The following is a 15,886-nucleotide window of genomic DNA, read 5'->3' on the forward strand; positions in this document are numbered from 1 at the left end:
GTACTGCTGGAAGGGTATGAGAAGACCACTGCCTTCTCTGAGATCAAAAGGAAACAGGTAAATGGTGGGTAAAGACAAGGATTTTTTTTTTTTTTTTTTTTGAGTCATTGTAGGTGGAGAGAACTGAGAGGTCAAATATCTGGTAGCCTCCTTCTCTAAAGGGTCAAAGCAAAGGTCAAGGAAAAGCCTCAGAGCAAGCATATGGCCACCACGACCAAAACTGAGTTTTAATCATCCTTTCAAACCATCCTTTTATTTGAATCATCTGTACCACCTAACATCTGCATGATTTATCAGGTACTAACATGACATCAAGGCCATGCAAAAAAAACAGAGAGCTCCTGATGCTTTAAATAAAACAAATAATCATTACTCCAGAGAAATCAAGTTTTGTGGTAGAAAGAGTACTAGAACTAGCAGCCAAGGGTCTTGGTTAAGTGCTCCCATTCTGCCACTAATGAGCTTAAATCATTAGACTTCTTAGAGATTCAGTTCCATGGCATGTAAAATGGTGACTCAGGCCAACTACCCTGCTTAACTCACAAGGCTGCTGTGTCAATAGCAAGAGAAACCAATAAGTAAGTGCTATGGAAATTAAAGGAGAGTAGGGGAGGCAGTAAAACATTTCCCAGTGCACATGTCTCTGTAAAGTGAACCATTTACAGCAGAGATTGCCAAACTATGGGAGTGCTGCTCTCCAGGGGTGAGCTTGCAGCCCCTGTGCCATAAAGTGAACAAGAGAACAGGGTGAGCATTCTACAGTTAATGGTTCCATACTGATTATACTTTGTCATTTTTACACTATGTAATAAATTTACTGTGCAATATCTTTCTCTCCCATTAGCTTCCTTTATAACTAGTGGATGCTCGAATATTTGTTGACTGAGAAGACAGAAACCCAGAATATAAAAATGTGGATTTTTCTTAAGACCAAATTGTTCCTGAGAGGAAAGATTGTTTTTAACATTTTGTAAGAATGTCCAGATTACTTGATAATAGGAAAAAGAATTTTTTCACCAGTAAACATGTTGTCAGGCATGAAAAAAATGTTGAAAGTATCATAAGAAACTCTAATTACAGCATAAAATTCTGTAAAATTTTTTTTTTCTAAAACTAGCAAATATTTGCTTTGGGGTGGAGTATTTTAAAAATTGAGCTGTAAAGGAGAATCCATAAGGCTTGAGTTTCTAAGAATGAGTACAAGAAATCTGAACATAGAAATATTCAAATTCTTGCCCAATATGAATTTTTAGAGTTCTATTATTTGTAAACTGGAAAAACAACAACAACAAAAAAACCTAAGGCGATTTATCTAAGGGACAGAGCTAGACCTAGGACCTCTAATTGCTTAAATACTGAGGCCCCTAGATTAAAACATTAAACCTCAAAACCCTTTGGCCAAAGGGATTAAGGAGATTAGAATAGGCTTGACAAATTACCACAGGGTTAGGGGAAAAAAATGTGGCAAGAAAGTAGGCCAAGATTAAAAAGAGAATTAAATGAAGTTCAAGAGAAAAGTAATGGTGTGTGTGGACCCTGAGCCTCTGGGGGCGGTGTGTGTGTGTGTGTGTGGGGGGGGGGGGGTTGTCAGTGATTTCAACAATTAAAGAAAGGAACAATAACAATATAAAAATAGCTGCCCTTAAAGTTCTTGGAAAATGTGAACATGCAGCAAAGTTAACCTCGGAAAATAATGATTTTCAAATAGACTTTGGCAACTTGAGAGGAGAAATACAAGGCCAAAAAATAAACTTGTTATGATAACATGAACCAGAATCCTCTCTTAAAAGGAATTCTGCTTAAATATCTCATGAGTATTGGTCACCTCCCCACCACAACAGCCACAATCAAAACCACTAACTCAGTCATCAACAGGACTCCCACTGGAATATCTGGTTTTCTGTCCCCAAAGATTATCAGTTGGCTCAAAATAAAACACAATTAATCTAGAGAAGAGCTAAAATGACTCGGGCAGCTACGTGAGAGCCTGGGAGAGCGTGCAGCCTGGAAAGACTCTGGAGTTGGATGTCTACATCTTGGCAAAGGCACAACATCAGAGACCCAGGGGGGATCCAATAACCGTCCACAAACATCTCAAGTGTGAAAACAACAAGGAAGAACAGGAATTTCTTATCCTGGTACCAAATGTACTTCTGGCATTTTAAGAAGGAAGAGAAAATAAAACAAAGAAAACAACTCTAATTAATACCATCCAAAAGATTTTCAAGGTTCAACTATAGGCTTTCTTCTTGGGCTGCTATAACCAATTCTATTCTTTGCACTAATTCATCTCTTAGCAGTTTTAGAGCTCGTCAAGAATATTTTGCCTATGTTATTTAAAATGTTTCCTTTAGAGTTTAAAGTGTTTCTTCGAACTCAAAATATTGACAGAATCAGGAAATCAAGGGGGGGAGTTTTTACTCAACTCTAGGTGGTGAAACTGAAAATTTGAATTTTCACAGGAATTCTCCAGTTTGTAAATATTGGCTTGTGGGGGTGGGGAGGTTAAACACATTATGTAAGCAAAACGAAATAGTCTACAGGCCCAATCTAGCCCTCAAGCTGTTTGCAGATTCTGCTGTAAAACTTGTCAGTCACTTGCTACTACTTTTTAACTTCTATATTTACATATTTTGGGGTCTAAAATTTTGCCAGCCTCTAAGCAGATCAGGTTATTTACTATTCATTATTTCTCATAGATTAGAAGCATTCTGATGCAGACATCCAATATCAGATAATTGGGTATACAGATAACCCTTTTGCTTTGCTTTCATTTTCCCAACAAACATTTAAGTCACGTAGGTCCGCCCAAATAACTGAGAGCCAGCTCATGGAATCTAATTTCAATCTGCTATAAAAGAGTCGCCACAAAATTTTTTTGGAAAACAGAGGAAGCTAGTTAAGGCTGTATCAGAATCTTACTTTTCCCGTAAGCTTGAAAATGTTGAAAGCATAGGGAAGGAAAACAAATTGTGGAGGAAGGGAAATGTCATCTTGGGGTCCCACTCTGTTTCTTCCCTACGGCTACTCTCCTGTCCTACTTGGGGAAAAAGCCCCATCAGGTCCACATGATTCTTTTGCCTGAGGCCCACATGGGAGACTGAAACTCTAGGGGGAAGGAGGCCACCCTTCTCTAACTCCTTGTGGCCTGTAAGCAGCTCTTAAACAGTTTTCATTTCCAGGCTCTAGAACAAACCTTATGAGAATCACAGATAAAGATTCTTAAGCCCACCCATTTACCTGCTGAATCAAGCCCCCAGGGTGGGGCCTGGGAATTTTTAAGAATTTGTATTGTTAACAGGATTCCCATGTGCCACCAAGTTTCAGAATGAATGAAAATCTTCCATTTGATCTACAGCTGGGCTTATAATACGAGAAGACTTGTAATGGTCTCTCTATATCACGTGGCGTAAGCCGTTGGCACATCCTGTTCCCTCTTTTTGGAATGCTTTGTTGCTTAACTTCTAACACACCTGCTCTGCTATGGTCTGAATGTTTACGGGCTCTCAAACTTCATGCTGAAATCCTAAACCCCAAAGGTAGTGGTAGTAAAAGGTAGGGCTTTGGAGAGATTCTTAAGTCATGAGAATAGCATCCTCATGAGTGGGATTAGTACCTTATGAAAGAAGTTCCACAGTGATCTCTACCCTTTCCAGCATGTGAAGACACAGTGAGAAGGCGCCAACTGAAAACCAGAAAGAGGGTCCTCACGAGAACATGACTATACTGGTGCCTTGATCTTGGATTTCCAGCCTCCAGAATGGTGAAACATTTCTGTTGCTCATAAGCCACCCAGACTGTGGTATTTCATTATAGCAGCCCAGACAAAGACAACCTTTCGCTTTTGCCGTTTCTGCTCACCTTTCAGGTCTCGCTCAAACAGCAGCACTTCCTTAGAGAAGAATTCGCTGAGCTCCTTAGTGCTAAGTTACAGTTCCCTCTTATCTATAATAGTCTGTAAACTTTTTATAGCATTTGTCAAAGTTCTTACACATTGATAGAAATGGTTATTTGAATAAAGTCAGTTTTTAACTAGATAGTTAAGACCCAAAAGGACCAGAACAACCTGGCACTGCTCACCACTGGGCCTGGCACACAGTAGGTACTCAAGATATTTGAGTTATAAACCGACAATGTATATGGGAGATAGTGAGTTTCTTAATTGAATCTTGAGTAGTGAACCAGCAAGATATACACCAAGTTAACTGCCTACAGGGTTAGATCATTTCATAATAGGAAAGTTCCTCTTTTCAAGGTTTAAGATAATAGGAGAGCTAAATATGGAAGTAGGAAAGATTTATTTCCACATATGAATGCAAAGTGAATCACAATCACAGTTTTCCATTGTGGATCATTTCACTGTTAGGCTGGCAGTTTATTGAAACTGGAAGGCTCAATTTAAGAGTTGCCACCAGTCAAAGTGGTCCAACAATGAATTCACAGCTACAGGTAACAGACACTTAAGCCATGGAAATTAGGTGGAAGCATTTGGTAACAGAAAAAGTTCCTAAATGATGTCAGGAGAAGCCATAAGGAAAAGAGCAATGCTTTGAGGAAATCAGAGACCATGAGGACTCAAAGCCCGATTTATCTGGAGCAGAATGGAGCAGGACCATAAAAGGAAACAGAAGTAACAGCAAATAAGAGAGAGAAAGAGAAAAAAAAGAAAACTGTAATTTCCACTAATCTACAGACTCTCAAGTTTCCGAGATGATCTTCAGTTTTTGCTTCTGAAGACGTAGCAGGTCATTTCTTTCCATCCACTGTCCCTTGCCATGGGTAAAGCCAAGCCAAGAAGAGTCTGATTCATGTGCCTTAACTACTATATGCAAACACATCCTGAATTAAGATTTTTCTCAACATTTTCTCTGAGCTGGTTTACTTGGCTGCCAACTTGTTATGCCTTACATGGATACATAATGAAATCTCAAACTTAATATACGATCTATCCAGAGCTGTTGGTTTTGCCTCCAAACCTGTTCCACTCAGATCAAATCCATCAAGGCAGCTGGTATACTTCTACCATCCTTATCTTTCAAATTAAAAAAACCCCTATGAACCTCCCTTGATGCCTCACTTTCACTCACCTCAGGCCCACTCCTGTCTCCAATCACAAACCCTTATCAGTTTTCTGCCAAATATATCGGGAAGTTTCCCACTTCTCTATGTTCACTGCTACCATCCTTTTGCAAACCATCATTTCTCACCCACTGACTATTCTCCCTGCTTCTACTCTTGCCCTTCCCATTCTCCACCAATAACCCAGAATCTTTTTCAAAAAAGAAAGTAGACATACCACTCCCCTGCTCAAAATCTTCCAATGGTCTCCATGCATACCTAACAACATGCCAAAGATCATAGAACCGTGAGTTCTAACTCTGGCTCTGCTATTGACTATACATTTTAGCAAAACGAAGTCACTTCTCCCTCCTAGGTCTTATTTGCAAAATGCGAGGGCTGTCATGTTTAGCTTTAAAATTATAACATTTGAAGTCCAGTGTACCATTTGATATACTCATCTCATTTCATTTCTCTTTTCTGACAAAATGCTTACTCATAAATCCTGTATTTAAGCACTTTTCCAGGGTCCAGGCTCATGAACACTTACACAGAGATGCCACGGTATTTCTCTCACTTTCCTTTGTTATCTTTAGACAGAAAACTACAGCAGGACCTCCACCTTCTGCTTGGACAAGTCATCTTGGATGTGCAACTCTACAACTGGAAGTCATCCACATGAGATCAATAAGTACTGGCTGTGGGTTCAGATGGGTCATTTTAAGCTGCTATATACATTTGTCAGTTGACACAAAACTAAAACTGACATATCCAGAGAAAACCCAGTGCATATTATTGTGATCCAGGCTTCAACTGATTCAGAATGTTAACCTGTTGATAATTTTTTCCTCTAGGATTTTAAGAAAGATTAAGTTTTAATTGTGAGAATGACTTATTCCAGAAAAGAATGACATTTTCTAGGAGCGCCAACTAAAATACACAAACCAAGTATTCCCCATGAAGTGGAAGGGCAGTAAGTAGTGTAAGGAATCCACACTTACATGGCTGGAGTGTGAAGGTGCACCAGACTTTCCCATTTTGGTTCATTATTTAAAATACTGTTCCAGGGGAACAATGGGGAAGAGAGACCGGTGAAACAAAGCACAAAACCCTCACACTCAGAAAACCAGGAAAGAAAACCTTCTCTGACTTGCCTTAGGACAAATTAAGCAAATAAAGGAAAACCATTTAGCTATCCCACGCCCCTTCTCACAGCTCCGTAACAGCAAACTTACTCTCAGCCTCTCATTCTTGACCCTTCTGCACCAAAATCACAAACGGCCCAGGATATTGCTAATATTCTGGTTCTATATCCAGAGTTCATCTGCTCTGGGGTTAACGCCCTTCTTTTTCTGTCTCCCACCTCTGTTCTTTCCTTGGATTCACCAAAATATTAAATTTGAGATTTTAAATTCAATCTACGTTTTCTCAAAAATATAAAATATGCCCGTTTTATGGGGAATGTGAACAGAAAATTAATGGTAAACCTGCGAAATGTGAGCTCTTAATTAAAAGAGTTAAATAAAATCCCGAACCTAGCCAGATATAGTACCAATATCACTGTTTTCCAGATTCACTCCCTTTTGTTCCAAGCCGTTGGCTCCTAATCCCCTTCTCTAAGGACACCGTGAGCCCTCCATCTGCCTGACCCCCATTTTCGTCCCTCCGCCCCAAACCAGCACCACCCAGGAGCTCCAATGGGGTTGGCATGGTAGCTACCACTGGCATGAAAACCCTGAGCGGAAACCAAAGGGAGCCATAGAACTAACATGAATGCCGCCTGCGAACGTGGGCCAAAGATGAAGTTTCTGTCTACTCGACTGTTGATAGTAGGTACATTTCTGCTAAGAAAACCATTCTCCAGTCACCAAACTTGAGGAGGATTTTGTTCATTTCAACGTCCACTCAGAAACTGTGCAAGGGCCATGTAACATAGTCCCATATTTGAAATTATATGTTAAGACCTTGGAGAAATCTCAACTCAGCTTATCTTTTTTTCTTTTCTTTTCTTTTTTTCACCAAGAAAGCAAAGTAGCTAACTAGGATCCTCTCTCCTGAAAGGCTACTAGGAAACCTGCTGACTGAATTGGCATAGGTTCACTGCCTGAAGGCTGACACGTGACACTTTCTGGAAGCACCTAGTAGCAGAGGGTCTGCACTCAGTTTCGCTCTGTCTCATACGATAGGCTGATTTCCCACACTAGACTGTAGTCTCTGAGGCAGAGACTAACTCTTCTTTGGCATCCCAAACTGCACTTTAAGCATATGGTTTGGCATATGTTAGACAATGCAAATATTTGCTTTTTGTCTTAAAATTATTTTAAAGCAAATTTTAGTTGCTTAGCTTTTTTTAAAAACAAGTGTTAAATTGTCTCCACCCCCCTCACTTTTTTTTTTAATTTGGAAAACAGAACAGACCTTATTTGATAAATAAAGCCAAGCAAATCTCATTAAGTTCTTTACTGTGTTAATTTTAAGATAAGCTGACTGACTCTTGTGAAAGAGGAGTTCACTTTATTCTTCCAGACTTTCGCTCTGCTTCCGACCCCATCACGAAATGTTCGATAAATGGCTCACTGTGGTGAACGTTCATAACTTGCAGTTAAAGGCAGAGTTCTGCTGACTTGGTCATTTCTATCATTTGCTTTACTTGCCCCTTTCTCATTTTTCCTCAGCTTCCAAACAAGTCACATTCTGAAGACAGCTGGAGACATTCCAGCACAAGAGCTGACTGTGGACAGAACCCTAACCTCTTCTAAACCAAAAGCAGACGGACGACACCAAGGAACAAATTTTTCTCCTTAAAGATAAGAGTTATCTTTCCAGTTAAGGCTCCTGGAATCTGCTTTTTGTTTGTTTTTTAATCCTAAGGAATTCTACCTTCTAGTGCTATGTAAGACTGATATCTAGGTGTACACAAGTCTTTGAGCAATGGATATATGCATTAGAATGTTTCTATAATAGATGAAATAAAACCACAGACTTAACAGATAAGCTTTAAAGATTCCCTTCAAACATTTTACTTTGCACTACAGACGTGATTTGAGAGTCACTGAGCTATTTTAGAATTTCAGTGATAGGATGTGTGCTCTGATTCTCTTTGTTCAAACACAATGCTGCCATTTATCAAGGGGGCGAAAAATGAAATTTTTTCTTTGTTTTAAAAAAAACAGTATTTTGATTACTTGAAACAGCCATACTTGAATAACATTCTGTATTACATTTGTGGCTCGCTCTCAAGTGTCCCCACACTTCCACGCTTATTTCTTAAGTGGTAAATAAAAAATATTAGAACAGAACTTTAGTTTCAAAGTTTCTTACAATTTTCAGGGGACAGATTTTTAAAAAATTTATCCTTTGCCTCCACATTTTGATCTCGTTTTTACTTTTTTATGGTTTGGATCTCAAAAAAAGTAACTGGAGCTGAGGAAGTAGTAACCAAAGAAGTTACTTTATTTACAGTGTTAACGAAGCCAGTGTTCTATGAAACAAAACGAAATAAAAAACAAGACAGCTCAACACCTTCCCTGAAATTTTCTCATGACAAAAATGTTCTCTACCTTATTGGGTTGTGGGTTATACAGGCGTACACACTTTTCGAAAGAACAAGCTTTACTTACGACCTCTATATTTTACTGTGTGTAAATTATGGCTCGATAAAAAGATAAAAATAAAAAAAAATTTTTAAAAATCTTTCTGAAAATCACATTTCAATAGCTGCTGCTGGTAATCTGTCTCAGACCTGAGTTTTCTGTAAGTCGACAAGATCCTAAGGCCAAAGAAGGAGTCGCCCTACACGAAAGCTACTGACACCCCTGCCCTCAACTCTCCAGAAACTTCCATCCCAAATCTTTCTTGATTCTGGAATTGCCCTGGATATGAAATTCCACTCACCTCAGCTGACTGAGAAGGCATTTTCAGTTTGGTGAGCTTGGCTTTGGCAGGCACTTTTAAGTCGGTTTTTTCAAAGGTCTGTTGCCGGTACTCCTCCGGCAGTGGTTTCAGTTCTGGAGACTCACTAGGAGCCTGATCTTGACCGTCCATGGGCCGGACATAAGCCGTGGGCTTCTGCTGCATTGCAGTGCTTTTTGAGGGAAGGGAGGGTGGGGGGAAAGTCTGAGAAGGTGGCTGGGTAGGGGCTACCCCAAGGCTAGCGACTGCCACCAAACTGTCCTGAGGGATCTCTTTATCACGGACCTTTATCGGCAGGTCCTTGGGAGACTTGGTTGGGCAGTAGCCTTTACTGTTATTATTACTGCTGTGAACATGGCTGCTTCCTTGCATCCTGGGAAGAGTCTGCTGGTTGGAATGTATAGGTGACAAAGGGGGTACTGGGGAAGGTAAAGAGAGTAAAGGACAAAGCTCCCTCTCTGGAGCTAAGTCTGTCACTGAAGCAGAGTGGTCTCCATCAGCTCTGCGGTCACCATTTTTGTGATGACTAGACCTATAGCTCTCCTGACCAAGGCGATCTTGGGTCAGGTGCTGGCTGTCCGGGGGACCAAAGCTTTTGACATGGAGACTTGACATTGGTTCCACTCTTGGCTGTGCCATCTTTGGATTGTGGCTAATGTTACCAACAGGCAGTGGTCCAGAGGCAGGAGTGCTAATAGGCTGGTGATGGACGCTAGTGTTGAAGGAGTGGGATGGAATGCTGCTCCCTTTCTCAGGAAAAAAAGGGTATCTCGGCCTTCCCAACCTATTTTCAGAGGCATCCAAGCAATGAGTGTAGGACTTGGTAGTAAGCAATTCCTTTACTTCTTCATAGTTTCCCAACATGTTCTGTATTCGACTGGATAGCTCATCACCCTTTTCTGTCTGAAAAAAGAAAAATAAGACGGCAAAGTTAGATACTAAAACAAACCACTAAGGAAAACCAACATTTAATAAGCCATGTTACATGACACCATTAAAAAAGAAACACTTTGATTTAATGTGTAATGGAGAATTTAAAGTGTAATTTAAACTCAGCTACCCTGTTGAAAAGCCTATCGTGGACAATTACTACATACAGGAGACTAACATTACAAAAGAAAACCACAACCATTGGTAATTTTGACTAATAAGTTTCAGAGAATTTTCATATCTTGTTTTCAGAAACAATCTCTAGGATAAGTTATTTTATTTTCATAGTTGTAGCCCTTGTTCAAACTCAGTTTTATTACAGAGTTAAATACTGAGATAAATCAGACTTTCTAATATAAATTAAATACCTTGTAGGGCTCTCCAAAAAGGGGAATCTTTTCAGGAAATGCCTCTTTCTCTTGGTGAGCTTCCTGGTTGCGTCTTTCCTTCTCTCTAATTCGAAGCAGGTTTCTGTCTTCATTGTATAAGCTGTTTCAGATGCCACAAAAGAACAAAAACAATAAAATGTATCAGTATCCAAGTTTTGCTGTGCATATGTACAAATTTGAGGGAGGCGAGGATAGGTCAAGAAGTGATAACAAGGGAGATAGATGATTTAAAGAAAGCGAAAAGTCTCTAAACTCACTCCTAGATTAAGGTTAAGTCAACGGGCTGTGACTCTTCCAGCCTTGGTTCTGGCTCCAGAAACCCAAGCATTCATCCTGGGTTACTGCCTTCGTGGCTCAGGACTGACTCCAAACTGCACAGTCTTTTATAGGCAGTGGTGGAATTAAGATAAGATTAATGATATTTTTACTTTCGGCTTGCAAAATATGGAGTAGAGGTAGAAGCTTTTCATCTGAAAGAGTCAGCAGGATGTGAACTTTTAAAAAGCTGTTTTCCTGGACCAGTATTGCACATTTTGGAAGATTAAAATCAAAAGACTTATTTCATAATTAAAAGATTACCAGACACCCAAAACAGCATTTACTTTATTCTCAGCCTACTCTACAGGGGATGTCCTGGCATGTTACCTCAAGATGATCATTCTTCTTTCTCATTTCAAGTAACGAGAATGGGAAAATCCAATTTTAGATGTAAGCTCTACCTATTGATATAATCTGATTGCTCTACTTAAACTGTGTAAAAATGTATCCAAAATCACGAGCCCTGGCACCAAAAGGGTTAAAACGCATTTGCTAACAGACAAAACACAGTGATGGAAAATCAAAAAGAGCACAGTTTTAGCTAACATCTAAACCAAAAGTGGGCTTGCCTTGTGTCGGCAACACAGGCTCCTCCCCGCCAACTAGCACGCGTGATACATAATAAGGAAAATAAGAACTATAAAAGACTTCTGCCCTCACTGACTTGTTTCCAGGGTATCTACTAAATCTTTTCCCCTAACGGTATTTGAATAAATAAGTAGGAAAATATTCAGCTGTCTCACTGAGACTATATGTACCTTTAGAAATGCTAGCCATGATGTCATACACCTTCCCCTTCCCCTGGCCTCTGTTCTCATGACTTCCAATCCCTCTGACAAGAGCCTACTTACTGGCTCCCTGCCTCCCCCAAATCTAGTCCCTCTAACTTAGCCTTCTCATGGAAAGAAATCTAATCCAAAGCCCTGGTTCTCATATCACTATCCATATTTTAAAATAGCAAGCATTTGATGGCTCTTTACTGCTGGAGAATAAACTCTAAATCCTAGCTTTGGCATTAAACTCCATTCCCTCTCCCCCACCCCCCACGCACACATAATCTGACACAGATCTGCAAAGGGCAGCCTCTTGCTCTCATCTCTACCCCAGAATGCCCCTTTTACTGAAAGACCACAATTCCTTCAGGGTCAGCTCACTTCGGAAGGATAATTCTCTTGCAAACCACCTCTATATTTTAGTCACACCAGCCTATGTCCCACTCTTCAGTAATACTTTCATTCTAATCACACGAATTTCCTCTGCCTCTCTCTTAACAACACACCTACATCCCCATTTTCGTCTATCGGCAAATCTCTAGAGTGATTCCAATGTCACCCACTCTGAAGGCTTCCTCAAACTCAGCCAGAATGTGCCGACTGAACACATCGCGTGGTTCTCTCTCCTCTCCCTTCCCCTAGAGTGTGAATTCTATCATAGCAGAACTCATATTCCTCTTTCTTCTGGTGCTAAAGCATGGTACTTGGCATACAAGCTGATTATTAACAATTTTTAATTTAAAAAAAAAAAACAGCCACTGTGCTTACAGTATATTTTTATAAATCTCCTTGTAATTATCTAAAAAAAAATTTAACTCTGGAAGACATATGCAAAAGCAATTTTTAAATAATTATGACCATCTAGAAAATATGATCTTCTGCTATTTCCATAGCTTTCAATCTAAAGGTGGGGAGAGGCTAAACCATCTGGTTGAATTCATTAGGATGTGGTAAAGAATTACCTGCTTAGACAGTCATATCAAAAACTTTTCCTAGATGGGTATCTCAATATCAGATTTTAGGAAAACTCTAAAAACTACAAAGTGAACAATTTATGTTAGTCAACATACTAAAAAAGTTGAGGGGAAACTAAACCAGAAACTGGCTACAGAAAGTCTTCTTTAATAGTCTGAATCTCACACATTTCAGACAGATTTACTTCTGTTTGATAGGAACACAATGGACTTGACCATTTAAGAATTCCTTACAATTATTTTATGATTTTGGTAACTGGTCTTGTTGGCTAAGAAAAAAAAAAAAGAGTAACATTAACATACAACCATAGGAGTGAAAGTTAAGAGGACTGATTAGGAAGTAACTTCTTCTCTTCAAACTTGCATTGTAGCCACTTTGTTTGGTCGTGAGTGAGTGTTCACAGCCTCGGGATCTGCTTTATATGGCAGAGTTTTACCCAGTTCTGAATTGCTACCTTTGTCTCAGAAAAGGGAACCCAAAATGGCAAAATTCTCAGTTCCAGATTGAAAAGTGAGGGTGTGAACAGCAGCACCTCAACTGCCAGGCTGCCTGAGGTCCTCGCTTAATTTTCCTGCCAACTCCACACACATCTTTAAGGAAAACTACACTGGTTTAAAATTAAGAAAGTATTTCTAAACTGATCAGCTCAGTATCGGTTAGGTTTTTACCATGCTTCCAGATTTTCTTTCCAAAATAAAAACTGCTACAAAAATAAGAAGAACCGAATTTTATAGAATTCCTAACACTGGCTTATTGCTATGTGACTCAAAAATCATGCCTCCCACAGGGAGGAAATCTTGTTAAATTAAGGGTTCTGGTTAATTAAGGTTTTACTTCATTAGTTGAAAAAAATTTTTGACCACACGAAGAATTTATTGGGAGAAATACTATATACTAATTTTTCAACAAACTTAGAACATACATTTTTTTTTTTCCTATTCACCATCCCCCTTCGACTGAAAAATCTCAAAATAGTGAAGAAAGACAGCATGAGTATCACTGGTAGGGTGAATTTTATAAGGTCTAGACTGTGAGAGAAACTCACACTCACCCACACTGTCTGATGGGCAACTTGCTATTGGGTCTCACTCACCAAGGCTCCTGGGCAGGGCAGAGGAAGGCAGAAGAAACAGGAAGTGAATGGTTCCCCAGGACTGCAGAGGATAGGCTGTGAGCCCTCATTCTTCTGGGTTGCCTAACTTCTCCTTGTAACTAACATGGTTTGCCACCTGTACTGGGTAGTTGTCTGATTTACTTGGCTTTTACTTATTCCAAGTTTGCAACAGCTTAAGAAATAGTCTGTTAAAATGACTAGGCACCTTGTTTTCATGAATATTTTCTTTTTCTTGGTTCCATTTTGAAACCAGGGTAAATATAAATTTTTAAAAAATATGAAAACAATTCATAGCATGAGCAAACTATTATTCAGTATTCACATCATTTTTAAAGCAAGGAGGGAGTGGAAAAAATTTAAATGTGGGGATTTTAAGAAGCAGTAAATGTCCTACACGATTCACAAACTCTGTAATTACTCTCGAATAATTACAAGTCGACTCTCACTTCATTTAATTAAAGGCATTTTTTCCTCTGGTGTGGAGGAAAAAAACACATTCTTGCTCTCGCAGGATAACCTTAAGCCAACATTAGCCTTGTCAGACTCTTTCTCACTGTTCCACACAAAAAAAGTTACAAGTTCTCCTTCACTGATTTCTACACAGCACTTTGCGTTAGAGTTGAGGTTCTGTCGAACCTTAGCATCAGAATCAGCTAAAGCGCTTGTTAAAACAAATTGCAGAAACCCAGCCCCAAAGTTTCTGATTTAGTAGATCTGATGTGGGGCCTGAGATTTGCATGTTTAACAAGTTTCTAGGTGAGTCTGAGGAGTACAAGAGAGCACACTCTTTCTGGGCTGTAAGGATTATTTTAGGTTTATCAAAAAACAATAACAATGATGACAGCAGCAGCTTAGCCAAGGACTGTCACCACTTAGCATCTGTTATTCCATTGGCCCTGATAGTTAGGCTCATCAAATCTATTTCCTACTTAATTTTCACAACTCTTGTGAAAAAGCGTTTATTAACTCCATTTTCCAGGTGAAAAAAAACACGGCTCAGACATTAATTTGGCAATAAATGGTAGATCTAAAAATTTAAAGGCAAGCCTGCCTGGCACCAAAGCTTGTGTTCTCAATCACATTCTGTACGTAAAACTTTTCAGGCTGTGTTAAAATAGGCCAAAAAAACAAAAAAAAGAAAAAAAAAAAAAAACGTGTGCTAAAATAAAGTGTGTTAACTTTCAATCACTTGTAAATCTTTATAGTTCCTTTTTCTCAAGGGGGTACAAATCAACAATTCAGATAGTACCCTTGCCAGCACAGCAATCTCAAAGCATAAAATACGTTTAGTTAAATGTATCCACACAGTTCTGTCCTTGCCTAAAGACCTAAAAGAGGGTTCTTTGAGAGAGGGTTGGCCGACAGCATGAAGCTGCCCTTCAAGTTATAAAAACTGTGCTACAATTCTTATTGTAGAGCTTTCATAAAATTTACAGATTTGAGGTCACTGACCCTATAATAACCTCTGAATTCAGAAGTCACCTCTAATGTACTAACAGGCTCTTCACATTAATTTCTTTCAAGGACAGGCTGTAAATAAACTTGCCCTGAAGTTGCCACTGTACGCCCAATATTGGGCCATTCCTATTAACATCTGGCTGGCTGACAAAGACCATGTTCCTAGGGCCTCAACGCCAGCTTTCTGATCAACCCACTGGGGAGAAAAACAAGTCACGTGGTGATCTGAAGCGGCTGACTGCACACAAACCAAGTCCACGTGTTGATGTGCCCCTGGGGAGGGTACAAAGTCTGACCAACTGGTAGACATCCATGACTTCCACAAGTCTGCAAACATATTTTTAGGTAGAAAATAACTTTCAGTAGCCAAGTTCTTGCTTTTGGATCATATACTACTATCCACCATCTGCAAAGTTCAACACTGATGCATCAAACCATCTACTACTTTTTTTTTTTTTTTTTAAATTAAGTGAACCCGACAGACCAATGAGGGATCTGTTGAGAGCTGCGACATATGAGACTCACCCTGCAGAACAATGCACAAGCCATTACCCAGGTGGCCCGCACCACAGATGCTTCCGCCCACAGAATCCCACCACTCTGTAAATTGCACGGGAGCCTGCGTGAAGCCTGGAAACCTAAAACACGCCAGGGCGCTCGCACTTTCAGAGAGGTGGTGAAACTCCTGAGGAATGCAGAGCTGCCCATTCAGCCTCTGAATGCAGTCATTTAGTCAACCCCATGCTGGGACCTGTCAGGGTACATTTACTCGGGCTTTTCAAACGCTTCTCCTGGGGGGTATGGGAGGATGTGTGAAAACACTGTGGTAAAATAAAGAAATCACATCTCTGTAAGGATTAGTGAGAGTGATTCTCCCCTTTTCTCTGTTCCTTGCACTAAAAAGAGTCTGTGCCAGAGGAGGAAAAGACAGTAACAGGAAGACCTGCGTTGGGCCTGAG

The 15,886-nt window shown here is 39.8% G+C and overlaps 1 protein-coding gene across 5 annotated transcripts in view; it reads right to left on the bottom strand.

The window, feature by feature from the left end:
* AFF1 (AF4/FMR2 family member 1) overlaps window positions 1-15,886 on the bottom strand; it is a 166,496-nt gene that overhangs the window by 71,719 nt on the left and 78,891 nt on the right. For all 5 annotated transcript variants that reach the window (XM_016161023.2, XM_016161022.2, XM_036227730.1 and 2 more), the window contains 2 exons: window positions 10,269-10,389; window positions 8,953-9,873 (listed from right to left, as the gene is read on the bottom strand). In XM_016161023.2, the coding sequence (XP_016016509.2) occupies window positions 8,953-9,873; window positions 10,269-10,389 (1,042 nt within the window). The remainder of the gene's footprint in view (window positions 1-8,952; window positions 9,874-10,268; window positions 10,390-15,886) is intronic.

The sequence above is a fragment of the Rousettus aegyptiacus genome, unplaced genomic scaffold (assembly GCF_014176215.1).
Source record: "Rousettus aegyptiacus isolate mRouAeg1 unplaced genomic scaffold, mRouAeg1.p scaffold_m13_p_10, whole genome shotgun sequence".
In the NCBI taxonomy this organism is placed as follows: domain Eukaryota; kingdom Metazoa; phylum Chordata; class Mammalia; order Chiroptera; family Pteropodidae; genus Rousettus; species Rousettus aegyptiacus.